The 27113-nt window shown below is 45.5% G+C and overlaps 1 protein-coding gene across 2 annotated transcripts in view; it reads left to right on the plus strand.

Moving 5' to 3' along the window:
* The window catches only part of LMO1 (LIM domain only 1), a 62499-nt gene extending 45910 nt beyond the window's left edge, over positions 1-16589 (plus strand). For both annotated transcript variants that reach the window (XM_034062122.1, XM_005153258.1), the window contains exons 3-4: positions 11502-11627; positions 16162-16589. In XM_034062122.1, coding sequence (XP_033918013.1) covers positions 11502-11627; positions 16162-16267 — 232 coding nt within the window. In that variant the 3' untranslated portion in view covers positions 16268-16589. The remainder of the gene's footprint in view (positions 1-11501; positions 11628-16161) is intronic.
* The last annotated feature ends 10524 nt before the right edge of the window (positions 16590-27113 follow it).

The following is a 27113-nucleotide window of genomic DNA, read 5'->3' on the forward strand; positions in this document are numbered from 1 at the left end:
GACTGAGGCCTGACCAAACATTTACCTTTGCTAGTGATAGCTTTTAGATGGATTTCCAGTGCTTGTATTGAGTAAAGTTCCTCCCAAGGGGCTCTTGTTTCTTCACTAAGTAAACAGAGCAAAAGACTACAAAATTGCAGATCAACTTCAAGAATTTTTTTCTGCATGGGGAAGACTGCATAAACCATCACTAACTGAGTTAGAACTGCTCTGTCAGTGTGTGTCTGCAATATGTAACAACACGTGGCATTGTTTGCCTGGTGCGTGTGGGGTTCTGTGCAAAATACTGCATATAAACGCAAATGGATTTTGATAAGACAGCAGGTTTAATGCAAAGCACTTCAAGTTTGGCTTTGGTTTTCCTTTGGAAGAATGTACTTAATTCCAGCTAATGTCTATGGTTTGGTTTTTTTTACCTGAGGCACTGATAGCAAAACAAAACCAGCCCGCTGTTTTAAGACAGGGGGGTAAAATGTCATCTAACCTTGAAGTCTCAGTGGTCAGATGCTTCAAGTGTTTCAATATAAAACACATCTCTGAAAATATTTAGTATCTTCTTAGTAAACTTGAACAAACAAGTTTATCCCTGTAAAGACGAGATACTGAGTACTGAGTCAAATAGAAGTCTATTAGTGCCATGTGGGAGCTGCCACCTTGCCTTTCAGCCAGGCAGCGTACAAGAGCTTCCTGCCCATGTGAGGGTTTTTGCTCCTGTTTGAGATGCAATTCTCCAGGGCAGACATGAAATGTCTCAGCTGAAACTGCCACACAGGCAGCAGTTGCAGTCCGTACCTGCTTAGGTGGGATGCAAAACATAAGTGAGGAGGAGCTTCGATAAGGGTGGAACAATTCTGAGGGGAAAAAGACAGGAGAAACAGTCTTTGGAAAGGTGGAAACAATGCAGTGAGAAGTTAACTGTCTTCACTATCATGAAATAGTTTTTGTACCTTGCTCAAGTCTGGGTATTTACTAATGCTACAGCTCACTTGCTGTAGAAGTATCCTTAACCCTGTCTGTGCTAAGCTGAAAATCCTGAACTTCAGAAAGTTCTTTAACAACAGATTTCTAACTCTAAATTAGAATATTGGTCCTTCACTGAGCCTCCTTCAGTTCATCTGTCCTCTTTCTGTGTTGTGGACATAATTCTGACGTGTCATTGAAGAATATAACAGTTCTTGATCTCTTGTGAAGGATTGCATAATTTCTTTTCATTGTAGTATCGCAAGTGGGCCATGCTAGGTACTAATCACAAGGACACAAAAATCTCTCAGTTTTTCATCCACAAATAGTCTTTCTCCCAGAAAGCATAAACTGGTTTTGTTTCTGGAGTGTTTCTTTATCTTGTTTGTACCTTGTTTTTCTCTTTATTTTTATCGTGTTTGCACCCAGCTTGCCAAGCAATCCAGGTCTCTCAATCACTCATCCTCCTCTTCATTATTTATCACTTCTCTAGACTTGTCGTTTCTGCACTTGATAAACAGTGTGGTGTTTGTTTGGGTTTGATGGGGCTTGATGGAGTCCTTGAGGCAATCAGACGACCAGACTTTCTGAATACTGTTGAACTAAAACCAAGTCCTACTCCTCCTTCAAGATCAAAACCAAATATTGGTCAGGCTTCCCCTTTTTCTTTTGTAATACCAGCAGAATGATCTCCTTTTCCTCAGGAGGTCAAGCGGATGCCTAGCTATTGAGGTGCTGGGTCAGGTCCAGAGAAGGGCAATGAAGCCAGTGAAGGGCCTGGAGCACAAGTGTGATAAAGAGTGGCTGAAGGAACTGGGGTGGAGAAGAGAAGGCTCTGGGGATCTTATTGCTCTCTACAATTGCCTGAGAGGATGGTGAAGCCAGGAGGTGACTGGTCTCTTCTCCCAGGACCAGAAGAAACAGCCTCAAGGTTTAGACTGGATATTAGGAACAATTTCTTCACTGAAAGGGTGCTCAGGCATTGGAACAGGCTGCTCAGGGCAGTGCTGGAGTCACCATCCCTGAAAGTGCTCACAGACTTCGTGGATGAGGCCCTCAGTGGCATGGTTTAGTGGCAGCCTTGGCAGTGCTGGGAAATGGTTGGACTGGATGATCTAAAAGGTCTTTTCCAACCTGTCTGATTCTATGACTTTATGACTCTATGACCTGAAAGATAGATATTCAGTGTTATTCTACATGTTACAGAGCTTAATTAGACATACTAATCTGGGAAGTGATTCCCATTCACATTTGCTTTTTGAGACTGAAGAGCTACCCCATGTTTAATAAGCACTGTATTGATTTTTGTTTGCTTTAGTTTCATAACAAAAACAACGGGTGGCATCACATGAGACACTTCAAAGTGCCGAAGGAGAGCAGTGTTGATGCTGTTAACCTTAGACGAAACTTTTTATTACTGCACTTGTAGAGCATTTCTTTCCTTGGTTTGTCCTGACAGTGCTGCTTAAGGTAGAAAAGCTTAATCTGTGATCTACTCACTGGTCTCTAGGTGGCACGACTCTGGGCCACACCAGAACCCTGTGCTAGAGATGGGAAAGAAGCCAGGAGTGGTAGACCCCAGGAAACGTTTGAGAAGAGAGAGCAACTCATGACATAAAACATGGAAGGCAATAGTTTGGGCTAGTGTTTGCCCGTGTCCATACAGCTTCTGTCACCGCAAGCAGTTAAGCATGGTCTCTGAAACAAGCCTGTTCTGTGCCTGAAAGGGGTCTTATAGCCCCTCTGCCTCTATTTGTTGGGTTAGAATAGTCCCTGGCCCACCATGGGGGAAGTCTGTTGCTATTTGTGCAGCATGGTTAAATTGTGGAGGGAAAACTTATGTGGGCTTTACTTCAAATATCTGTCCTCTATCTGAGTTTAGTCCATTATAGCAGCTCTGTCCACTAGAAATATTTCTTACTTGTTTTGTTGGAAAGAACAATGTAATTGTCATATCCCAGGAAGTCTGACCAGGACTCGGCTAGGAAGTTGTTAACTAGCATTGGGCTCCTTAGCCAGCTTTACAGCTGTGGTGTTTTGTGTTCTTGCTAATGAATAAATTTAGCTTTACAGTATGTTTGGGTGGGTTCTGCTAAAATCCTGAGTTCTGTTCTCCTGATGCTAAAGAGCCCTTTCAGGTTAGGAGTAAGGGCATTACTATGCAGTCCCATATTTTATGGAAGTATAAAGCTATGTTTTTACTTTAAAACATCTTCTGTTGCCTTCTACACATAATATTTCTTTCTCAATTTTAACTATTAATTCTATTAACAGAAGGAGTTAAAGTTGCCATTACCATTTCTCTACTGATTGTTCACTCCTGTTAATTTGAATTTTTCTTCTTGGAGAATTACACATTCTCATCATTACATAATGCCTTCACTTTAATAGTTTTAGAGCCCCTATCCACATCTCTTTTTTTCCTCATTAAACAGCTCATGGTATTTGTTCTAGTAGTAAATTTTAGTAGAATTCATTCCTAAAAGTAAGTTTTCATACTTCACACTGTACTTGCACCAGAAAGGGAGCACTTTACCGGGAGGACAGTCAAAAGAATTTATTGTTGGCCACTTCCTCTATATGCATTTGAATAAGAACAGGGTTAATATCGCACTGGTATTTAGTAGGTCAGCCATCATGTGAAAATTGAAAAGCTAGACTGATTCTGCACCCATAATTGTAAATATATGCATCTTTTATACCTGAAGCCCAAAAGGAATATTGCTGTGTAATGACCAGGAGAAAAAAATGGTGTTTCATGATATCTTTGTAGACTGATGTTTCTTTTAATTTGGCTGTGAGCTGATTATGTTGTTTGGGAATACGTGCTCCATTACCTGGTGAGATGTGCTTTCTCCCATCTAGCAGCCTGTAGCAGGCCTATTCCTCCCCACAGCTCCGAAGACCTAGACGTTACCTCTCAGCACCAGGCTCCATTTGCCTCATCACTGTGCAGGCAGCAATGTATAAGTGCTTACCTATAGACAGAAAGGGCTCCTGGATTATTTTGGGCAGCTTAGAAATCCAGCTGAAGTTGATGCCAATTTACAGGTCTGGGACCCTCCTTGTGCCACCCCTCCTGCAGGTAGGTGCTGTTGGGCTGCAGCCACTGCAGGGACTGGGGACAGGGATGGACTTCTGCACTTCAGTCAGTGGTGTGGGGCAGAGCACTGGGATGGGAAGGCGGCTGACTCCTGCTCCACTGTGCCAGCGTTGCTTTGGAGCCAGCTTTGTCTGCAGCACTGGCAGCATGGTGGGCTGCTGGCTGCATGCACTGGTCCACAGTGGGTTTTTAGAAGCCTTTCAAACGTGTTTCAGGAGCTGCTAGCAGACCATAGCCTGATCATTTGTTTCAAAAGATAAACTGTCGTCATTGCTTGTGAAGGAACATTTGTTAACCTTCACATTTCATAAAACACTTTCTTGCTCATTTTTTAATCATGAAAGATGAAATTGGATCTCGAGTTGTTATCCTTGCGGTATCACCTCGGTCTCCAGCTGTGTCTAGATGTATCTTTCGATACATTTCTTCTGAGCAAATAGATTTACCATTTGTTTCATAATCACAGTTCCAGCATTCCTACCCTAATTATTTTTGATAAGCAAATGCTATTGAAGAAGCTGCTTCTGGGACTGAGCAGCTTAGCATGCAGCTTGGATGGCTCCTCGCAGCCCCCACGCAGCAAAATATGTGTTTGTTCCTGGGCATAATTAAACATTCACCAAGCTCCGGTTCACAGGGATGGTTTGGGTGTTACATCAGGATTTCCCGTGAGGAGCTGACAACTTAAATTTCACTGTGAAGTGCTGATGAAGAACGTGATTTTTCCTTTTTACTCAGCATGGTGCCCTAGCACAAGCAAAGGCGAGTCAGGATCGCTATGACAGGAGCAGAACTGTCACTTCTGCATGCTTGATATGCTGGTGTTGGGAAGGTTTTTCATCATTCAAACTGATTAGGGCTTTAATTAGACTCCAAAGAAAACCCCAAACCTGTATTAAAAAATGATGGTGAATCAGGAAGAGAGAAGGGCTTCTTGGAGAGCCCTAATGCTGTTCACAATGGATTTCATGGAAATTCTTTTTATCCAACTTCCCACGTGTTTTGATCAGTCCCACAACCTGAGCACAGTGTTGTTGCCTCTGGTGGGTGGATTGATCAACCCTCTGTACCCTGTCTGAGGGACAGAGAGGTCCCAGCAGGACTGCCATCCCCTGACATTGGCACCCCTCAGCACTGCTTATATCATGGAGGCTTGAACTCCACCCTTAGCAGCTCCTATTCCAAGTGAGTCACATGCCTGGTACTGGTCTTTCCAGTTGTTGGATACTGGTTTTTTGCTCTGCCCCAGCAGGTTCATTCTGTTAGCCCTTCAGATGAAGTGTTCTGTGGCTGGCAGATGTGCAGGGTTTAGTTTTGGTGTGGGATATGAAAAGCAATCCTGCCCAAACACAGGCACTATGCTCTCTGGCATATGAGGATGCAGGCAAATGCCCTCCTAATGGGCTTCCCCAAGTCAGAAACAAATGTCCTAAACCAAGGCATTGAATCACAGCTGGATGTGTAAGCACAAGTCTTCAGGAGCTGAGAAGTGCATGCCACAGCTAGCAGAATTCAAGTTAATCTACCAGGGACATCACTAATACTCTTGAGTGCAGCTCTAGCCTGCGGAAGCTGTGATTCTTTTCCACCAGAGGAGAATAGTGTGCATGCATGCACTGAGAGCATGTCCTGCTTGCTTTTCAAGGGCAAGAGAGGTATACATGCAGTGTAGCTGAACAAATGGTGTCTGCTCAGAACCTAAAATGTTGCTAAATTGAAGTGCTGTTCTTGCATCACAACAGGGAGTGTCTTGCATGCTAGGTAGGATACCCTCACTTCTACACTTAGTATCTATACAGATTAAAGAGGATTAATTAGACTGAAAATACAGTGTGTCTTGGCAACATTGCTGTGCTTTGTGATGTAAAAGTACAGATTATATTTTCTTTTTGCATAGTAGCTGGTCCAGGAGTTTCTCATGGCCCATGCTTTTCAGAGCAAACAAGAGATGTTTGGCTTGTTCATTTGCTTTTTCTACCCTCTTTTTCCTTCTCTACAACCTCCCAGAAAGCTTGTGGGGAGTAATTCAGCCTGGCTGTGGTATACTAGCATGCCTCTGGCACTTTCAACCTTCCAGTTTTATGACTGCTGCTTTTAAAGTACCCTAAGAGGATGTGGTCGTGTAGGTGTTCAGCAGGGTCAGAGACAGCCAAGTTGGAGTTTCAGGTCAGTGGCTTCAGTTGCACCTTAAGAAAGACTGGAACAGGTGAGGAAGACTTGGACTTCTCCCTCCTAAGAGTCCCAGCCCCACTGTAACTATCTACTGAAGAAATGGAGGCAGAGACCACACAAGTAAAACCAAGCGAACATTCAGATGCATTCTCCAGCTGAAAACAGTTGCCCTTGAGGAACCTGGAAGTTTATTCCCAGTAATCTCTGAACTAGTGTGGTCACCCAACCAGAGGGCTTTTTTGTGCCGCACTGGTTCAGCTCCTCCTGCTATGCTATCCATGACTGCCAAACCCTTTGGCGTGCAAGATGTCAATTCTTTGGGATTGAACTTGAAGGCTTCATGGGAGGACAGCTTGACCAACTTCATTAGTATCAAAATGTGTTTTCTTTCCTTCAGCTGACATGACTTCCCACTGCAGTGCTGACAAGGGATGGTATCCTGGGTGGGAGGGTGCACCAGCTAATATGTATTTACCATGCTGAAACATCTGTCAGCTTTCTCTGAATATTACACAAAGGCTGATTACAGGGAATTTGGGAACCTCAAGTCTGAAGTTGCTTTTAAGCTTAATCTTTTTATCTTTTTAAGTGATGTTCAGGCTTTCCCTGCAATTATTGGCATATTCAGTACCCTAATGGTCAAATCAGACTTTCAGCTCAGTGTATTTCTAATATCCACAGATGGGAAAGATAATGATTGCAAGCTGTTAAGAGCCATCCTGACTCAAAGACTAGTTGGTTTGTTTTAAACAGCAAGGGCAAAACCCTTTCTTTTGAAGTCAGTTAAGTTTGAGGTACGTAAAGCAAGTCTTGTCCTACAGCAGGTCCTGATGGAGCTAGGAAATATATGCAGCAGGCATATAGGGAAGGTGTATGGTGTGTATGAGGAAACTTATTTCATCTACAAGCTAGTGAGGATATGAGCATGAGGTTTGGTAGCTCTTCCAAAACTTGTATATCCAGTATATCTGGGTATACAAATATAGAGAGAAATATGTAGCTGTATATAATATGTACAAATGTAGAATCATAGAAGAGTTATGGTTGGAAAGGACCTGAAGATCATCTAGTTCCAACCCCCCTTCCATGGACAGGGACACCTCCCACTAAACCATGCCACCCAAGGCTCTGTCCAGCCTGGCCTTGATATTCATCTGTACATAAGTGCCTAGTCCTTTTTCAACTCACAGTTCTTACCCTTCAGTGTTGATGAAGCCTCTTGTTGGGGGATTTATCAATCTCAACTCAGCTGTTTAATTTTGAACTTATCTTGTTCTTGTGCTGTTTTAAGACTCCTGACTTCTCCTTTCTGTACCACTCATTATTTATATGTGCTTGTCCTGGTTCCTCTTTTTTTGTCTCTTGTGAAGTCAACAGCTCCAAAATTTTCACTCTTTCTGTGGATTTTCTCCCTCTTTCTTGATTACAAGCTGCTAGCTAGTCAGACAGCAGGATAAGGAGAAAAAGAGATGGGGACTCTCTCCTTTGTAGGCAGTAATGGAAACAGACTGTTGTTTCTAGTGTTGACAGAAACAGGTAATTTAGTTCCCAGTTTAGCCACCCCACACATTTTGGTTGAAGAAGGAGAAATCTTTTAAAAGGTGGTAAACTTAATATGTTCACATGAGAAGTTTCTTACTGTTTTCCCAACAATAAGGACCCTTAACCATTCTTTTTTCAAAAAAAAAACAAAAATGAATCTGCAGGATGCTGTGATTTTGCTATTGTTTGAATTAACTTCAGGTGTATTCACAGAGCTGGTGAGGCCTGGGCCATCATGCAGAAGACTGCTCTTTAGCCCATACAAGACTACGTAAAAAGCATCCTTCGACAGTTGCTTCCTGCTTCCAGGAGTGCTCCCTTCTTTTCCCGTTAATTCATTTGCATTCACTGCTGCTCCTGTATGCCAATTAGCTTTAATTTTTACTATACACACTGACATCAATGGCCAATGAGAACAGTGCATAGCGGGGTTTTTAGTGTGCCTATAAACTACAGAAAATTGTCCTTGGACAAACTCCTGCTTTTAGACTGGCTGACAACAATAGGCATGGTAAAGTTCAGGCTAAGAGCCATTAAACATAATTACTACCACAGGGTAAAAGTTTAATTGTGCTGAATTTTAAATCTGCATAGTCTATGCCTATTTGCAAGCTGGCTAGGTCTTCCTGTTACGTAAGGGGAAATAAATCTGTGCTTAAAAATTGTTGCCTTTTAACTTCAAAGGGAGATGAAAAAAAGGGTTTTTAAGAAGCAGCAAAACAACTCTAAACTGAAACATTTCTGTATTTTCAGCTTCTTTTATGTCAATGGCTCAAAGCCGGTAAGTAGATGCTGAGCATCTTCTGATAGATTTCTTTCTAATGTGCTTTAACTTTGTGTGCGTGAATGTGCAAGGGAGTATTGCATCTGTTATGAAGGTGTCTGGAGGACAGAATGCAGATCAGTTTGTTCTTGTGGGGTTGTTTTAAATGTAACCACAGATGGGGCTTGGGGTGGAATATTTTCCTCCTGTGTCTTGTCTTCTCTCCCTCCTCCAACAATGTTAAGCTCCCCACCAAAGGAAATTTCAGCTCAAATAACTCCTGGGTAAGTGGGTATCAGAGGAGGCAGGTTTCTTTACAAGCAAACAAGAAGAGGTAAAAGTCTGTGTTCATTTCGCTGTTTCTTCAGTAGACTAAAAAAGAAAATCATGTTCAGTGAGCTACAAGTTACAGTGTATTTTTAGAAGTATAGTGAATATACAAGGCTCTAAATCACTCCCTGAAAAGCAGATTAAAATTAGGCAGTGCTAGAGTAAGTGTGAAATGTTTGTCTGTTGGAAGAGGGATGGTATGGAGGACTGCGAAACTTGATAGAAGAGAAAAAGATTAGCACGCTGACTAGCTGGAAGCTACGTTTATGTAGACATTAGAAGGCAACACGATTTCATCTGGACAGAACATAAGCTTCAGATCTTATGCAAACAGTCAAAGCTGTTTAACAATTGGTTTACCCCCAAAACCCCTGAAAGGAGACAGGTGAATACGATGCCAAATACATTTTTCATGTTTCTTAAGCTAACTGTTTAAATAGTTAAGTGAACATCTGTCCAAATTTCCCCATCATTTCCATTTAGAAAAGTCTCCTATTTGAAGGCTGAAGAAAAGCGCCTGCTTAACAATGCAAATGGTGCTGTCTGGGGCCCCTTTATTTTGTTTAATCTAGATTGAGCTCCACACTACTGTGATGCTAATGAATAATGGATATTTTATACTTGTGCATGTAGCAGTGCTGGGCACAGAGCAAATCTAGGATTAACCTCCCCGTTTCCCTGCCTAACGTATTGGACTCATTCTTTTTTAGTTTACTGTGACTTAGGTACTCTAAAAACAGATGCCTGGTTTTATGGAAAACAGCAAAACGCTGCATGCCCAAGTGAGGTACTGTGGGGAGCTGCACTGGGGAAGAAAGGAGGGATGTCTGTATTAATGACTTGATTTGTAAGCTGGTGCTGAATGAGAGCCAGGGCGTTTGGGGTGGAGACCTGCTCACTTTTCAGTGCCGCATTTTTGCAGTCCAGTCTGTTGATGTTAGACAGCCAAGTACCATGCTCAGCTGCCTCCCCTGCCTGCCTTGTAAGCCCAAGTCAGCTTGCAGGGAGAAATTGGTAGTGGGGCAGCCTCTTGCATGGTCTGAGTTTGCTGTATAGCAAACTGTATAGCCAGGATTTTCCTCTGCCTTTCAGCCCTCATATGATGGAGTCATGGGGGAAGAAATTCTGGTAGTCCCTTTGCGACTTTTTCAGTCCTGCACAAATGTTTCCTATTTGGTTTGCATTGTTTGGCTTTCGGGACGAACATAGTGCTGTTTCTCCATAGGAAGTCTTGGGGTTTTCCAGCCAGGCCTAATGAAAGACCACTGATACCACTTCTAATGAAAACTGATGGTAGCCTTTTTTCTAGTTGAAGAGCAGGCTGACTTCAGGAGCACGGCGCTGTGGGAGGGTGGGAGAGTTGAGTGGAGGTTTCTATAACATTGCTGGGTGGTTTAATTCACAATTACTGGGCAGTAATAATTAGTATTGATTAGCTTGGCAAATTGCAGGTTTAGAAATTGGTTATAGATTTTCCTGATGCTTCTCATCTGTGTTGTGGAATCAGCCAGAGCCAATGGCTTGAAACAAACCACGAGCCCAAATCTGTCTGCAGGCAGTGACGCGTTGCATGCACAGAGGTAATGGTCAGCAGGAATCGTATGTCTTGAGGCTCATCCCCCCACAAGTACAATTTTTATCATCTCCTAAGCAAAGTAACTAACCACATGTGTACTGACCACAGCCTTTGGTGAAACTTGGCTTTGTTGACCTGCTGATCCATGCCCCAGCTGGTTCACGTGGCTTTAACATTGCAGTGGCGTGCTGCCCCTGGCGTGCACAGGGGTCTGCAGAGACATTTTGGATAAGGCGCCTGGAGGAAGGATGCTGCAGTCTTGGTTGAGTCCCCTGGCGGGAGCTGTAACAGCAGCAGACATCTGGGGAGACAGATAGTGAAAGCCAAGATGAAAATGGCAAAGCTTCCAGTGCTGAAGGGCTGTCCTCAAGGACCAGGGAGCTGAAGTGGAACGGCTGAGCATGCTGTTCAGGCCGCAGTGGAAGGGCTTAGCTGGCTCCCAGGAGGGACATGGAGGTGGGAGGAGGGGGACTCAGCCATGGGGGTCTTGCTCTGAGGTGCTGTGCAAAATGGTTGTGTGCTCATTGCAAGAGAAACGGTGTTTTTTCATTGTAAAGAGCAGGTAAGTGAGGCTCTCCCTGGGCTGTATGATAGCATTGCCTGCCAGGGTTGGCAAAGTTTGCAGGTCTTGTGCCTTGCTGTAAGAGGCAGCCAGACTATCCCTCTGTTAGGTTTCCACTGAGCTCAGATGAGACAAGCACCTGTGGAGGAGGATGGGTGGCTCCGAGCACCTACCCCACTGCTGCAGAGGGGCAGATAGGTTTTGACTGAAGTTTTGTGAGCCCCAAAATAGTGCTGTAAGTGTTTAATGCTTTTCTCCATTAGACAGCAAATTAGCCCTAGGCTCGCAAACCAAATGAAGTTTCATCTCGACAATCAGAGCCTGCTCACCAGGCAGTTTTATCCCAAGTTCCTGCACACTGGTTGGTCAGCGAAATGGAGACTGCAACTTCTATTTATTGGTGCAATACAGTATTTGATACTGCTAATTACACTTAATTAGTCCTTCCACCATTTAATTAAAATGGCTTCTAATGATTGTGCTTCTTTGGCAGGCTCTTTGGTACCACCGGGAATTGTGCTGCCTGCAGTAAACTGATCCCTGCCTTTGAGATGGTGATGAGGGCCAGAGATAATGTTTACCATTTGGACTGCTTTGCCTGTCAGCTCTGCAACCAGCGGTAAGGACACAGTTATTATACACACAAACACAAACTAATTTATACCTTTGCCCAGGAAACAGGGGAAATGTTTGATTCATTCTACCTGTCTGGGGCTCACAGCCTGCTGGTGTGGCTCAGGCTGGTTTATTAGGCTGACTTGGGTGATGTATGTAAGTACCTGTAGCCCCTTTACTGCAAATCCCCTTGGAGCTGGTGGGAGTTGGAGGAGCGAGGGGTAGCACACAGACTGCAGATCGGGCCACAATTGTAAGCAGCACAGCTGCTGCTGAATAAAAGAAACTGCTTCAGTGTCCTTTCAGGAAATACTCTCCTTGCAAAACAGAGACTGTGGAGAATGGACTTCCTCTGGCAAACTGATGTTATTTTGCTTAAATTAGGTTTCTCAGAGGCTCAAAACTGGGGATGGCAAAGAAGGAAAAAAGAAGGGACAGGAAGGAGAAAAATACTCTAGATAAACCGTTTTCAGCACTGAGAACAAATGTTCACAATTAATAGGGGATCTCAGTGGCTTAATATTTAATGGGGCTTGTGTATTTCTTCTGGGGTTTACCCAGTGGAAAATGCACATCAAGGGATATAATAAAGAGTCCTTCACAAAGTTTCACTTGGGTTACCTGTAGCCAGCTGAATTTGGGAAGGCTGTGAAGAAATTTCCCAGCCCCCAGAACCAGAAATGAAACCAGATACAGTCACTGCTGATGCATCCATTCATGTCCAAGACAGATCTGAAGGTGCTTGTTGTTCTTACTGCTTGTTTAGTCAGGCTTTAGAGACTACCCAGGGCCCAAGGGCTATTCTGGGGTATTCCAGTTCTTAGCGTGTGGTTGTGTTTCCCAAAGATGAAACTAGGAAGCAGCGCTTCGTTGTGGAATCACAGAATACTTTAGAACGGGCATTAAAGACCATCCTGTTCCAGTCCCCCTGTCATAGGCAGGAATACCTTCCACTGAACAGGTTGCTCAAAGCCCTGTCCAGCCTGGCCTTGAACACTGCCAGGGATGGGGCAGACACAGCTTCTCTGGGCAACCTGTGCAGTGCTTCACCACCCTCACAGGGAAGAGCTTCTTCCCATGTGAAGGCATGAGAGATGACAAAACTCGTGGGAAAATGGATAACCCAATAATGGAGAAGCCTGTAAATACCAAAAGCTAAAAGCCTGACTTAAAAACTCACTGCCCACCCGAGACCAAAAGACACAGTGGAGTCTATAATGAAGTAGCCATGCACGGTGTGTGTGTGAATGCAAACCCGTGCCCCCTCTCACACTAAACTTAAGAGAGTGCAAACTGGGGTCTCATTCTCCTCCCATCCACAGGGATGAATGGGGCTGGAGCGAGCTGGTGCCTCCGCGAGGAGGAGGAGAACCAGTCCTGCCGTTATTAGCGGTGGTAGCGGCTTCACCCAGTCCCGTTGCGGAGGGCACTGGCGGTGCTGGCTGGCGGCGGTGGTGCCCGGGCCGGCAGTGACATCTAGTGGCTCCGGTCCTTGGCCTCCTTCCCGCAGCCTCAAGCTTGCGGTTGCCCACGTCTGTTCTGCCTCCAACAGCCGTAGCTCCCGATCAGCAGCGTGTGACTGTGTGCAGAGCTGAAACACCCACGGGATGGTGTCTCTCCACACCCCTGGAATCGCTGGTGGTCTGTGGGGTTTGCCTCCAGACTCGGGAGCACATCTGGATGCTGCCAGGCTCAGCCGTTTGCCACAGCTTGCTTCAGTCTAGAGGGATGCTCCCAAACTCCACGTTGATACCAGAGCTAGAGCAAACCAAGTGTCCCTTGCACCCCAAGACCCTCGGCTGTGCAGGCAGGAGTGCTGGGTTGGCCCTGGAGTCTGTAGAATGAGTATTGGTCAGCAGCAGCGTAGCTATTGGTGCTAGCTTGTCTCATGGAAAAGCCTAGTTCCACCTAGTTTTCGTTTTCAGGAATTTCTTTTAAATGTCACTCTTTATTACAAAGGCTCCAAAGAACCTCCTTTCCTCTCTTCCCTCTGCGATTGCTAACACTGTTAATGTGCTCAGTGCTAAGTGCCGTTCTACTCTCCCTTTAAAGTGATCTGCAGCCACTGTTGCTGCCTGGCTGGAAAGCATAGGTAACCCTCTGTTCTGGCAGAGGTGCACTTTGATGCACAAGGGATCTGCATTTGGGAGCTGCTGAATTTTTCTGAGAGATGGACTGAGCAGACAGCATAGAGCTATGTGGGCATTGTTATTTCGGGATGAGGTTAGAAGGCTACAGACTTTTATGACTTACCCTCTTACCCTTGGATGAAAAGGGCAGAATGGAAGTGCTCCTGTTACAGACAATATTGGAAGCTGAACTGAGAACAGTGAGTTTAAGTAACCCTATTGTCAAAATTGCAGAGGTAGATGCTAAAACTAGTTCTGATTAGAAACACCACTTGAACCACTACCTTGTTCTCCAGCCACAAAAATATTTGATTATGAAAACTTCCTGTAGTTCTCTTCCAGCTTATTTGTGCTTCCACAGCTAGACTGTGTAGAGGGTTAAATATCAGAGCAAAATCTCTGCATATTTTTACCACATGTGCGGTGTTTTCATTAGCTTCATTCAGGTTTGCAGCAAGTCCTACAACGTTATTCAGCCTGCCATGCTTTAAATGTTATGAAGTCAATGTTGCTTATCACAATACTGAATAAAGGTTTGTCACTGCTGTAACTGGCTAATAGGATAGTATTACAAGGGTTGCAGGAAATCCAGCTGCTTGTGTTGCCATTATCTAAAATGTAGTTTAGCTCAGAAGAAAATTCACCCTGTAGAAATGGCAGGGTGCATTTTAGTTCCCATGTGCTCATATATACACAGACACCCCTCAACCCCCTAGTTCTCCAGGCTCTTTCTTGGGCTCCTTTAGGCTCAAGCTGGGTTTGGCAAGAGACAGCTGTCGATGACGCTAGTGGCAAGAGTAATGTTTGCATTTCTCTTCCTAGAGATTTGTATTGTACTTAAAGTAGATATAAGTAGCAAAAAGCAAGCATCTGTGTTTATATATTTATAGTAAGTAAACCTGCTGGTGGGCAAGGTGGTGTTAAGGAGAGTGTGCACTACAGTTTTTAGCGTAAAAGCTCTTAATTTAAATTGAGATGAATTTTTAGCTTTTTGAATATACAAAAAAGGTTGAGTTTCAGAACTACTGCAGCATGTGCCGCAGAGGGAAGATGATGGACAGTCTCCAGTGAAATCACAGAAAGTGAGAACCAATGCCCAGTTCTCTCTGTACCGACACGGCAAATTAATCAGCGTATTTGCAGATGTCTGGCTGGAGAAAACTTGTGGCCATGTTGGACCTATAAAGAAGCTCTAAAATGATCAGTCCTGTTATTATAGCAGAAAATACTCAGTTTTATGGAGATGCTCTGCCTAAAGCTGCCCGAGTTACAAATCTAGAAAGCATTTTAGACAAGGAGTAGACAGTGTCCCTGCCAAACCTCTGCCAGGGAGCAGAGAGACCTTCTGCTAAGGTCTGCTAAGCCTCCTGAGGATGGGGTCATCTCCACTGATCTGTCTTCAAAGCCCAGTAAATATTCGTCCTTACCAGAGGTTGGTACCTACCTGTTCCCCTCTATTCAGAGCTGCCTTTTGGTGTGGTCGCTGGGGTGCCTCTCTGCTTTAGGGATCTGGGCTGAGTTATGATTCAGTGCTTGGAGCAGGGAGACACAGACTTGTGCTCTGGTTTGTCATGGCCCCACTAGTGAGATGGATAGAAAAAAGGCCCTGAATTGGGTGCAAAGAGCATTATTTGTTCTCTTCAGAAATAAAGATTACCTTCTGATTCTTGAGCAAGCAGGAAGGGCAGAAAAAGCTATTGGCTGTCAATTCACACCTCTCAGATCTTATATCTGGAACTTTTTTGACCTTAATGGTCAAATAAAATTGTTAAATATCACAAGCTTCTCTGTCAACTTCAGGACAAACAGAACAATTTACATGGTATATAGAGAGCAGTGCCCTTCGCTCAATGAAGATAAAGGTTAGGAGTCCAGCCACCAGGAAATGTCTATTTATTGTTCAGCACTGTACACAAGGGGGTGAGGAAGGACTTAATAGCCAGTCCTTGCCTGGAAATTAGTGTAAATACTGCCTCACCTGAGGGAACTGTGGAAATGTGGATACCAGCAAAAAACCTCAAACAGACTCTGTGTAATATTGCCTGTTTGATTTCCTGGTTGTAGAGCTGGGACCTCTCTTCTGCAGGGACAAATCCCTTAACTGTTCCTGGTCTCCTCCTGCTGTTGGCTCAGGACCTGGCAGAGACCTGCTTCCCAAGCTGCTTTGTATGACCACAGCCTAGGAGCCAAGCACCACAGTGCCAGGAAATGTGACAGCAAAACCAGAGCATGTGTAGGGAAGGAGAGAAGGGGGGGGGAACATGATGGCTTTCCTGGGGTTCTGCACCACTGGCAGAGCTGGAAATCAAACACCGGTCCCCAGAGTCACCTTCAGACCCAAAAGGCCTCAAAGTTCCCTGTTCTAAGCTCCATTCACACTTACACCCTTTACCTCTTTCTCTCTTCCAGATTCTGTGTGGGAGACAAATTCTTCCTGAAGAACAACATGATCTTGTGTCAGATGGACTATGAGGAAGGGCAGCTGAACGGGAGCTTCGAGTCCCAGGTTCAATAACAAACCCTGCTTGGTGGAAGCACTGTGGGATGGGCACTTGCTGCCTGTCAGCTTGCCTGCAATATTTTTGTAATTCTCGGTCCAGAGAGGACTATATACATTGTAGTACTTCCCCCCAACACAAAGCAGTTACGGTTTTAGATGTACAGTTGTGCCTGCTTAGCTGAGCACTGCATTGCCTGTATGTTTGTGAGTTCCTGGGGTCTGGGGGAGGGCTCTGTACAGTCTGTTTTCTGTATATAAACTGGAACATTTATTTTATGAAAAATGTAATGCAATTTTATTACTGGTGTGAATTAAAAATTATGAATGTTTCCTGGTCATCTGAGCTGTGGTTTGTTCCCCGTGTGGTGACAGCCTGTATTTCATGTGCTTGATGCTGAGCAGGCTATTAGAAATACACACACACCCCCCTGGACACCACATGAATAAGAGCAGAGCCAGGAGTGCACACACACAAACTGGGGGAAGACATGCTGCTGCTGTTAGACCTCTCCACCTGAACCATGCAGGGACTTGTGTCAAAACCCCTGCTGCACATACTGTGGGAGGGAATGAGATGTGGGAGGGTGATGGCTGGGACGGGTGATGGCCAGTGTCGGTGACCAGGTCCCAAACAGTGCTTCTCCACTGGCACTTGTCTCTCCAGTTGAGCCACACTTGACACAGGAGAAGTTGGGGTGTGCACCCCCATGCTCTCTGTAGGCTGTTGAGAACCAGGTCAAAGTATTCCCTGCATGCCTTGCTGGCTGAGAGGCATCTCGCTTTGCACCTCTATGGATTTAGACAGAGCATCTCCACAGCCAGGAGCACTTGTGGGCCGGCTGATCTGGTGTCTCCAGTCTAGGCTGTAAGAAACAGGCTCCCTCCAGCCCTGCCAACAGGTGCCCAGGCATTGATCAGAGCATTCATTTCAAGGCTTTGATGGGCACAGGGGTTTTCCTGTGGGGCATTGCTTCTCCAGGTCTGAGCTGCTGCAAGAGCTGATGTCAGGGTTCAAACATGGCTGAGTGCTGATGCAGCATCCCTTTTGCAGCCCTTTTTGCTTAATCTATGCCAGGTGCTTTGACCTCCCACATTATGAAAGCGATCGGATTTGGAAGTGTCTCCCACAGACAAGCTCTGAACTGCGTTCCTGCTGCGATGCTTTGTACAATGATTTTCAAGGTTATGCAATTCATGTGCAACCCACTGGACTGTACCAAACACATTTCTTTGCATGGTGAGTGTCACTTTAATACAGTGCACCAGTAGCTGTAAAGGATGGCTTCAATTCTACTTATTTTGTCTTCTTGCTTTATCTTAGATTTACCTCTCTTTCCTTTAATAAATAGACACTGAGTACTTTTTCTCTGATGGGACTTAATCGGTTACTGGTCCTAGGTCATGTACGTGTTCTCTGAAGTGCAAATGCCAAATGCAGTGCAGCTGGTGCTGCGCTGCCTGTTGCATGAGATGCTTTTATGTACATCTGTGTTGAATAATGGCTAAACAGAAGCAAAACACCACTAAATGCTTAGCATGCTTTAAAATATTACCTGACATCTGAAACTACCTCAGACACATGGGTTAATTGAGTGATTTTTGTTCATAAACAGATGTGTTGGGTTGGGAGACCCATCATAAAATATGTGCCATATGTGACCCCATCTCCTTTTATTCCTGTAAAAATGGACTAGCCATTAAAAAGCCACCTATCCACCTATGGGTAAGTGATAATTGCTACTCCATTTCAGCACCTGTTGAAGTTGGGGGGGGGGGATGTCTTTTGAGTTGGTATCCTCTTTGTAGAGGCTTCTGCAGGCAGCCATGCTAGGGCTACTGAAGGAGCAGCTTGTTGCCTGCACCTTCTGATTCCTTGCTTTGAAATGGGCTCTTGGGTGGTGGCTGCATCTGCCTGTGCTCCACAGGAATGGTCTAACCACCTGCCCATGGGGGTCTGAGGGTGTGTTGTCCCATGGTGAGGATGGGAGCTCACCAAACAAGCTGAGGGGGTTATTCAAATTTAGTTCAGATTCTTAAGGAGTGTTTTGGTACCAGTTTAAAAACTAAGTCCTTTGGAGAATGGTACTCAGAACTTCTGGAAACATGTTTTTATTGGCTTAGGAGGTCTCCTTACTTCAGAAAGAAGGGAGGAAGAAAGTGTAACTTTTCAGAGCTGCTTGGCTAATGTAGCTAAAGGCTTCGCAGTTGCCAGATCACTCATACATACACTGGCTCTGCAGGGGAGGTGTATCTGAGCTGGGCTCATTTGGATGTGTCTTGGGATAGCAGTGGTTTGATGGGGTTTTTTTTGCTATGTGCAGCAGGCTGAGCCAGCAGAATAATGGACCAGAAGATAGGCTGGGAGACTGGGGAAAAAATGGGTGATGGATTGGTAAATGGGACAAAATAGGCAGGAAGTTAAAACAGCTGTGGTAAAGTACAGTCTTAGTGGCTGCCATCTATATGGTACTGGCAGCACGGTGGTGTGGTGTAAAGGAAGCCAAGGATGAAAGATTAGCAGCATTACCTGGGAGCAGGTAGCACATGTGAGAGCAGGGAGGTCCAGAGATCACAGGGGATGTAGTCACAACAGGAGTCTCTCCTGGGGAGGTAAACGTCAGGGTGGTGTATGACCAGAGACTGAACCCCCCCTTGAAGAGTACCCCTGCCTTCAGGGCAAGGCAGGAGCTGAGCCAGGGAGGTTCAGCCAGTACCAGCCGTGTGAACTGCAGGCAGTGCTCTCCCACCAGGGTGAAGGGGCTTCTGATGGGCAGCACCCTTGTTTTGTCACCGTGGCTGTAGATCTGACTCCTGACACCTAACAGGGAATTCCATGAAGCTGTTTCATGTAAAAGCCCTGGCTGATGGATGGCTGGTTGGGGGGAAAGCCTGGGGCAAGATATGGTTTCTGGCTGTTGAGTGGAGTATGGCAAATGTTCAGTTGTCTTATCCTAAAACAAAAAATACAAAGGAGAAAACGTGTAGCATCTGTATCCCTCTTTTCAGTGCCTGAACAGCAGACAAGTCCCACCTGCCCCAGCCCAGGCCCCAGACAGCACTGGAAGTGGGATCTCTTTAAAAATGAAAATCCCAGGAGGACAAGGCAATCAGGAATTTTTGTCTGAATGCTGCAAATTTGCTTAATAGAAACAAGTGCTGGAGTGCAGACCTGCTGTTGAATAATCACTTCCACTCTACAGAGCAGAGCACGAAAACCTTTTGATGGTGTTATAGTCATCACTCGGCATAAATATTCATTCAAAGAATCAGAGCAGAGTAAATGGCATTTTAGACTCTAATCATTTAGTATTAGCAGATAGCCTTTTTACTGCTAAAGATAACCACTGCTTAATCAGTTTAGTGACCACTGGCATATAGTATGACATTTAAGCTTGTGCCTCAGTCCCTGCATTGAGGACACGGCTGTCGGTGACCTCTCTGCCCTAGTCTCCGTCGTTCCCAAAGTCAGCCCAGCCACTGCCAGCTGCTAACCGCACGCAACTGTCTTTAACTTCTGAATTATCTGCCATTTGCCTCCTTATCTTAGATCAAAGCAATATTTTAAGTTCATAATAAAAATGCTAAAATCTAGGATCTCTTCTCTCTTTTTTTTGCAGTCAGGGCTAATGGCTGATCACAGTGCAGTCTGATTTTGAGATTAAAAGCCAGCCAGTATTTAGAGGCAATCAAAATCTCAAGCTGCTTCTCCATTCATCTTTAATGCTGGTGTAATTGCTGCACAGATCCTGGCTCTTCCTCCAGTCTTAATTTCATTTTTTTCTGGTGTGTGCCTGTCTTTCAGAGGATGTTATCCTTCCCTGAGCAGCATTAGCGCTATTGAGCACTCCGCTATCGACGATCCAGCTCACCCGATTTCATATCTTGCCAAACAAGTTAATCTAATATTAACAGCGGCTTGTTACCTCGCTGTTAGCTTAATTTACTTTACAAGAAGTGCGATATTTGCATTTCATCCCTCTGTCATTGGCTTGCAAACTGTGCTTCCCAACGCCAAGAAGGGATGGCTCACACGGCTTTGTGTGAGCCTCTCAGTGTGGCATTGCCACGTGGAGGAGGGGCCATCACCCCAACCAGGCATTTTTGCTAATTGGCCAGGGCAGATGTGGATTGGAAGGAGGATCTCAAAAGCCATAGAGCAGGTCCTGGAAATGCAATATTCAGAACAGCACAAATACCACTGCTGCTCTTCCAGTAATATAGCTGAGTCGTAGACAGTAGTTTTCCCTGGTGGCAAACATATACAGTAAATGTCTTTAGGATGGAAATCAGCAGACATATGGGCACAGCAGCAGACGTTTGCAACACCAACAGGTTCATCAGGCTTTTAGGGGGTGCTTCCATGCCAGACCCTGTGGCACACCAGGGGCTTGCTGAGGTCTGCTTGCCAGCACAGCGGGGGCCCTGCACCTCACTTCCAACTTGCTACAATGGGGGCACTATGAGCAAAGCCCTCCAAGCAGTCTCTCAAAAGGCATTTCCCCGAATAGCCAGGCTCCAGACCCTCTCAGAGGGGAAGGCTGGTCCCTGGTCCTCAGTCCTACTGTGCCCAACTCATCACATCACTCCAGCTTCTCCTCCACTGGCACTTGTCTCTCCAGTTGAGCCACACTTGACCCAGTGAGGAGAAGTTGGGGTGTGCATCCCCATGCTCTCTGTAGGCTGTTGAGAACCAACCCCCAGGTCAAGGTATCCCCTGCTGCACCCTCTGAGGCACCAGCTTCAGGGGAAGCCTCAGTTTACACCACTCAATTTAGGTATCACAGCTTACAGGAACTGACTGACTCCATCTGTCTGTCCGTCCTGCTCTGGTTTTAATAGCAAAGAACTGAAGGATGCCAAGGATGACTCTGGCCAGGCTGAGATGCCTGCAGGGGTGGCTGCTTTGTGATGCTGAAGAAGGTTTTTAGTGAAAGTGGAAAGTGGGGCTGGAGGAGGAGCAGTGCTGGGAGCAGGGTTTGGTCCTGGAGAAGCAGCAGGAGCCAGAGAGATGGATCAAAGCAGGGGATCAGCCGCTGACAAAGCAGTGAATGTTGGGAGATTATTGTGAGCAACCAGAGGGTGTGTGCCCAAAACAGAGATCAATTTTGCCTCCAAGCACTCTGAAACATCCCAGAAGTAATGTAACCATTAGTATAAGAAACATGAATATTAATACATTGCAGTGACCACCAGTGCTGGGATGGGCAGCATTGCCCACAGTGTGCTGCCTGCTGGCTGCCTGCAGGCAGGCAGACAGGACTTGCTGCTTGTTTTAGCCTTCACTGGTAGTACTCATGGAAAGAAATGTTGCTAATGCAATCTGAGCTTTTATGGGCAATTTTACTAAGAAAATGACCTTGGGAATAGCTTTGTTATTATTAAATAGAAACAGGTATTTACTTAAAGGTCTTGACATCCCTGTAGAAAGCGTAGGAAATTGTGTTTTTATTTAATGAAAACCTTGCTATTCAAAACCAATGTTTCAATCTTATCCACGGGGCTCACACTGTGTCCCCATGCGCATCTGAGCAGTAGATGCCTATACACATGGCAGGAGCACCAAGGGAGGGAAAGCACCTATTCCTTCCAGTCTGTCTCTGTCTCCCTCCAGCTCACCTGTTTTTTTCACCCTTAAAATGCTTCTGTATGCACTTTTCCATCCATGCCCACATTAGTTACACATAGCCAGGTGGTGGTAATAAGGCTGTGATCAGTAGTGCTCAGAAATGTGCTGCCACCCTCCAAGGACAGCTTGGCAACTGATGGGTCTCTCTTTTCCCCTTGGCTTCAGGTCCCATTACAGCTGTGACTCCTCCAGCCACAGCCTCCGCTCGGTGGCTCAAGGGCAATGGATGGCCACAACACCATCTGCAGCATCCCTGTCCCTGTCCTTTGGCAGCAGCTGTATAAAGGGGAGCACTGGCCCTGCTCACAGCTGGCTGTCGGGGTCGAGGACAGGCATATGGCCGTGCTGCAACACCACAGTGCATTTGGGCACACATGCCAGCCACAGAGACTGTGGCGCTGTTATCACCAGTCTTTGAGAATGGATTTCCAGTAAGTCTGTTATTTAACCTAAGTAACCCGTGTAATGTTCAATGCTCAGGTTTGTAAGGCAGAGAAGTGTTTTTGCAGTTTGTTTTTCTGAAAATAGCATATCTTTGTCATAATTTAGGGTGTTTTAATTATAATTTCTTAAATTCTTGCCAAACACATCCCAGAGATGCAGTGAAGTGTCTTGCCTCGGTAGCAGATGGGGTTGCAGTAAGAGGAGCCCTGGAGTGCTGAAGGCAATGCCCTCCCTTCTGCCTGACACAGAGGAGGGGGACAAGTGTCCCAAAGGCCGCAATGGGAACACAAAGGCTCAGGACACAACATCCTCCAGAGCAGGATATCTTGCCTCTGAGCCCCAGGGAAGGCTTTGGGAAACCCCAGCCTTTGGCAGGAAACAAACATCAACTGATTACTGCTCATCTGTGGCCACACTGGCAGGCCCAGGTGCTTCTGTTGGCCTCACCACACCATGTCCCCTCATACCTGAGTGGTGAGAAGCAGCATCATAAATAATTCCTCAGTGTAACAGCAATGCTCTAAAACATGAATATTTAGTGCATGTGTAACAGTTGTTTATTCATACTTAAATGTCAGCTGGGGAAGCTCCCTTCCTGGGGTAACACAAGCCACCAGAGGAGACGGAGAAGTTGCACTGCTTCTTGCCACACTGAAGCCCAAGGCTGCGGTGATGGACCCCTGCACTTTCTGGCTCCATCATATCCCTGCTCCCTGTGGACCATTCTGCTTTTAGCAGGTCCATTTCCCATCAACGGAGGGGTTTGCATTTGTGCCAGAGCAAAATTTGGCTAAAACTGTGCCGGTCCTCTTGGTCTGCTTCTGCAACCCACACAACCAAGCCATGGGGATGCCAGTGGGGTGAGCTGGCGGTGTGTGCACTATGGGGAGGCCAACACTTTGCTGGGCAGGGCTGCTGTGATGGTGGGTGTTGGGATGCAGCTGAGGGTGCAAACATACAACACTTGGGAAGGATGAGGGTGAAGGGGGGGAAGAGAGAGAGAGGGAAACAACTTATCAGTAAAGTAACACAAAGTTATGAAGGACAATTTTGTTTTTGCTGTCAATATGCACAAAGAGGCAAAAATTGGAAGCTTTTGAGGAAAAGAAACGCGTCTGAACTTCTGAGCAAGAGAGAAAGTACTGAAAAGCCCCACGTTGCCGAGCTCCTCTGAGGTAACTTCTGTGCTTGGAAAGAATATTTCAGAAGACATTTTATTCTTTAGAAGATGCCAAAAATGCAAGACTTGGCACTTTAACAAAACAGAGAAAGGAAAACACATAATCTTCTTAACTAGTAAGTCTTTGAGCCCAGGATCACATTGTTGCCATATAATAAAAAGGGATGTTATGCAGTAAATTGGGCAGTTAAGAATTCTGTGCATACTCAAAATCATGACATTTCAAGGACAATAAAGTTGGCTGGCTCGTGGCCATTGGCCATACGAAGAGAAAACAAAAACTGGATTGTCAGCTGGTTATTCATACCGCATTAAAAAACCAGCCTCCCAACAGGCAAGCGCTCTTTATTGCTTGTGGTTTTGCTCCAGAAATATATTTTTTTAATTAAAAAAAACAGCTCTCGCAGCATCCATCTTACAAATGTTAACCCCTTAAAAGACAATTGTGACACGCTTTGCCGCTGGCTTTTCCGCTTTATAAATGCTCTACAGACAAGGAGAAAATCAGAAAGAAATATTTATTTCTCACATGGCACAAGCTGTCCCTTTCTTTTAGGGGGAAAAGAAGGGAATCTAGACATTCAAGACAGCTTTTATGTTATTAATCATATGGTGTGCAATTAATCATGTGGGATGTGTTGATTTTTGGGGTGTCTGGCTTGATATAATGCCTGTGGAGTCATTTTCCAGATAAAATGTGAAATCCATGAGTGTGTGACAATGGTGCCCCCAGCCTTGAGCCAGGGTTGAAGGCAGCCCCAGTTTTGGGACTGCGGCACAATGGGTCAGCTCCTCCTTATTCAGAGCTGGTGTCTGGGCAAGGCACAGCAGGGAAGGGCACCCACCATGAGTAGGGCCTTAGTTTGGTTTATGGTTGTATAATGTCACTTCACCATGACCTGCGGGGTCATTCGGGCTCCCCTACTGCTGTATTGTTACTACAGGATGTGCTCATCCAAAAATGATGGCTTTTTCACAGATGCTTTACACACTTTTGTCTTTTACAGATGCTTCATGCACTGGCAGACAATGCCACTTGCCTGTGATCTGCCCTTCTTTCCAGAGGCCCTGCTTCGTTGAATTTAGCCAGTAGGCAAGAAAGGCAAGCCCTGAGCCCGCACTGCTTAACCCCACATTTGTATCCATTCATGGCTCTTTACTTCCATGATTTAATTTCTCCCCAAAGAACTTTATTCTGGTTTTTAAATAAAGAATGAGCTTCCTAATAATTTATCTCCTTGCAGTGTCACTGTTCTTTTTAGGAACAGCTGAAGCTCCATGTGTGTTACATTGCTGGGTAAAACTGTGAAGCATGAAATCCTGAAAACCTACCTCGAGCTTGCTACCTCAAGACACCAGTGAGGGTGGAGGGCTTCTCCAATGCACATGGGCATGTGCTGAGGCATGCTCAGAGCCACAGCATGAAGGTGAGATGCTGCTCTATTGGTGTGACAGCCCATGTGCTCCCAGTCACTGGTGGGTCTCATTGACAAGCATTTATAAGAATAAGAGCTATCAGCAGTACAGCTCACCCTGATGATCCTTGAACTGTATTCATTCTTTTATCCTTAGAGAGGCAGGCATTCCAGGGAAATGAAAGAGATGCCTTCCTTGCTGATGGAGGCAAAAGGCAATAGGCAGGTTTCTGACAAACTGCTTCCCAGAGATGGTTATCCTGTCTCCTTAATTGTCCTAAGGGGCTGTGCTGGAACAGCTGTAGGTTGTTTGCAGCAAGATAGTCAGGACTACTTATTCTGCAGTGGTGGGGATGTGCTGGCTTGGGGGTTGATGCTAGAAGCAGCTTGTGGAATGGCAGTGGGACAGTCTTGGCTTTTGTTTAGGCTGAAGAGAGTACAGAAGATGTCTGCAGTGCTTCTGGAGAATGGGGTGAGCCTTGTGAGGAGGGAGGTGGTGGGCATGTGGTATGTAAAGGTGTTATGTAATTCTGATCTCTTGGTAAGAGCTGCAATTGTATTTTGGGGAAATAAATGCCAAATCATTGGCTAAAGCAAACCCCCTTGGTCAAAGGACAAATCTTTTCTGTCTCATAGCTCTTCTTCCCTGAATTTCCAGGCCATCTATCATTTTTACCACTTTTAACTGTGGCCAGTGGAAGATGATGGTGCTGGGCCCTCTTGGCTGTGCTCATCACTGCACTAAGCCTCCCTGCAGCTCTGGTGAACTGGGGTGAGCCCTTCTCACCTGCCTTGCACTGTGCAGCAAGGAGTGGCACCCTGTTTGGTTGTGGGGCTCCCTCCTCTCCTCCTGGGGGTAGGGGCTGTGGCAGAATGAGCCTTACTGCTGTCATGGGAGCTCCCTCACTGTTTAAGTGTTTCCTGACCACAACTTGGCCAACAAACTTTCATAAGTTTTGGGAATTGCTTGTCATTTGTGGAAATTTACCAGGGTAGATCCTGAACTGATGTGAATAGGCTTATCTCTTATCAAATCACTATGTTTCTCTCTCTCTGAGTCCTGGGTTGGCTCCCTGCTCCTCTGTACCAGCTCCCATTCTGTATGCTGTTGGTTTCCACCCACTGTCATGCTTGCTCATTGCATTTCTCTGCCTCTTCCCAAGTTCTTGAGCATCTCTATTGTCAGTGTGATCTGCTCAACTTTTGTGTTGTGTTTTATGTCACATAGTTCCCTTCCTGGCTCTGCCTCTGTACCTGTTGTTGCCCATATTTACCTTGTTTTGATCGCACATTCTCTGCAGCAAAGTGCAGTAATGCTATTTTGTGGGTAATTAGATCTTCCTGGTTGCAGTCCAGCCAGCAGGATAACCCGTGCAGCATCATGCAGGAGGGCATAAACTGCCTGAATTTGCTTGCAGAGTCTGTCATCTGCTGTGAATCATTTCGGGATGTTTTTGCATGAGTGAAGCTTTTTAAAAGTAAATTGTATTGTATTAGACTAATGGAAGACAATAAATTCCACTGGTCTTTTAGCTTAAAATTCATCAATGTCTGGGGCTGGAAGGGGGGAAGGAGCCAGAGGACATTGAGCCACTGGGCAATTAACGGCCAGAAGCTCAGCACTTGCCAGGCTGCTGCAAAGCCTGGCTGTGTCACAGTGCTCTGACAGCATGAGGACAACGCGAGCATTAAACCCCTCTTGAAAAGGCAAAAACCACCAAAAAAAGCCCCTATTTAAAACATCAGTTAATAAGATATCACTTAATCAAAGTCTGCTCAAAGTGGCGCTGTGCAAAGGGATTATTGCAAGATCAAACCCCTTTGATTTACTGAAGCCTTTCAACCCTGATGGCATTTTCTGTCCCTTCCTTGTCCCCTGTGCTACTGGGTTTTGGGTGTGTAATTTCCCCAAGATCAGAATGTGCTGGTTCCCTGCTGATTTTGGCCAGCTGTGTGGGAGAGCAATTGAAGAATCAAGCCCAAAGCTTATGCAGACTTTCACTGGGCAGTTTTGGGGAGACAGCACACAGTGCCACCTTGTAGGGCTTGACCTGCAGCCCCATCCTGGTGGTGAGGGTACCACAGGGAATGAACTCATGGTGGGGATGATTCACATCCTTTAGGAAGAAACACAGTGGTTGTAAAGTCAGTGTTATGGTTATTTCTGAGCATCACCACCTCTGTGAGCTTTGGTGT

This window comes from Melopsittacus undulatus, chromosome 4, assembly GCF_012275295.1.
Source record: "Melopsittacus undulatus isolate bMelUnd1 chromosome 4, bMelUnd1.mat.Z, whole genome shotgun sequence".
Taxonomy (NCBI): Eukaryota; Metazoa; Chordata; class Aves; order Psittaciformes; family Psittaculidae; genus Melopsittacus; species Melopsittacus undulatus.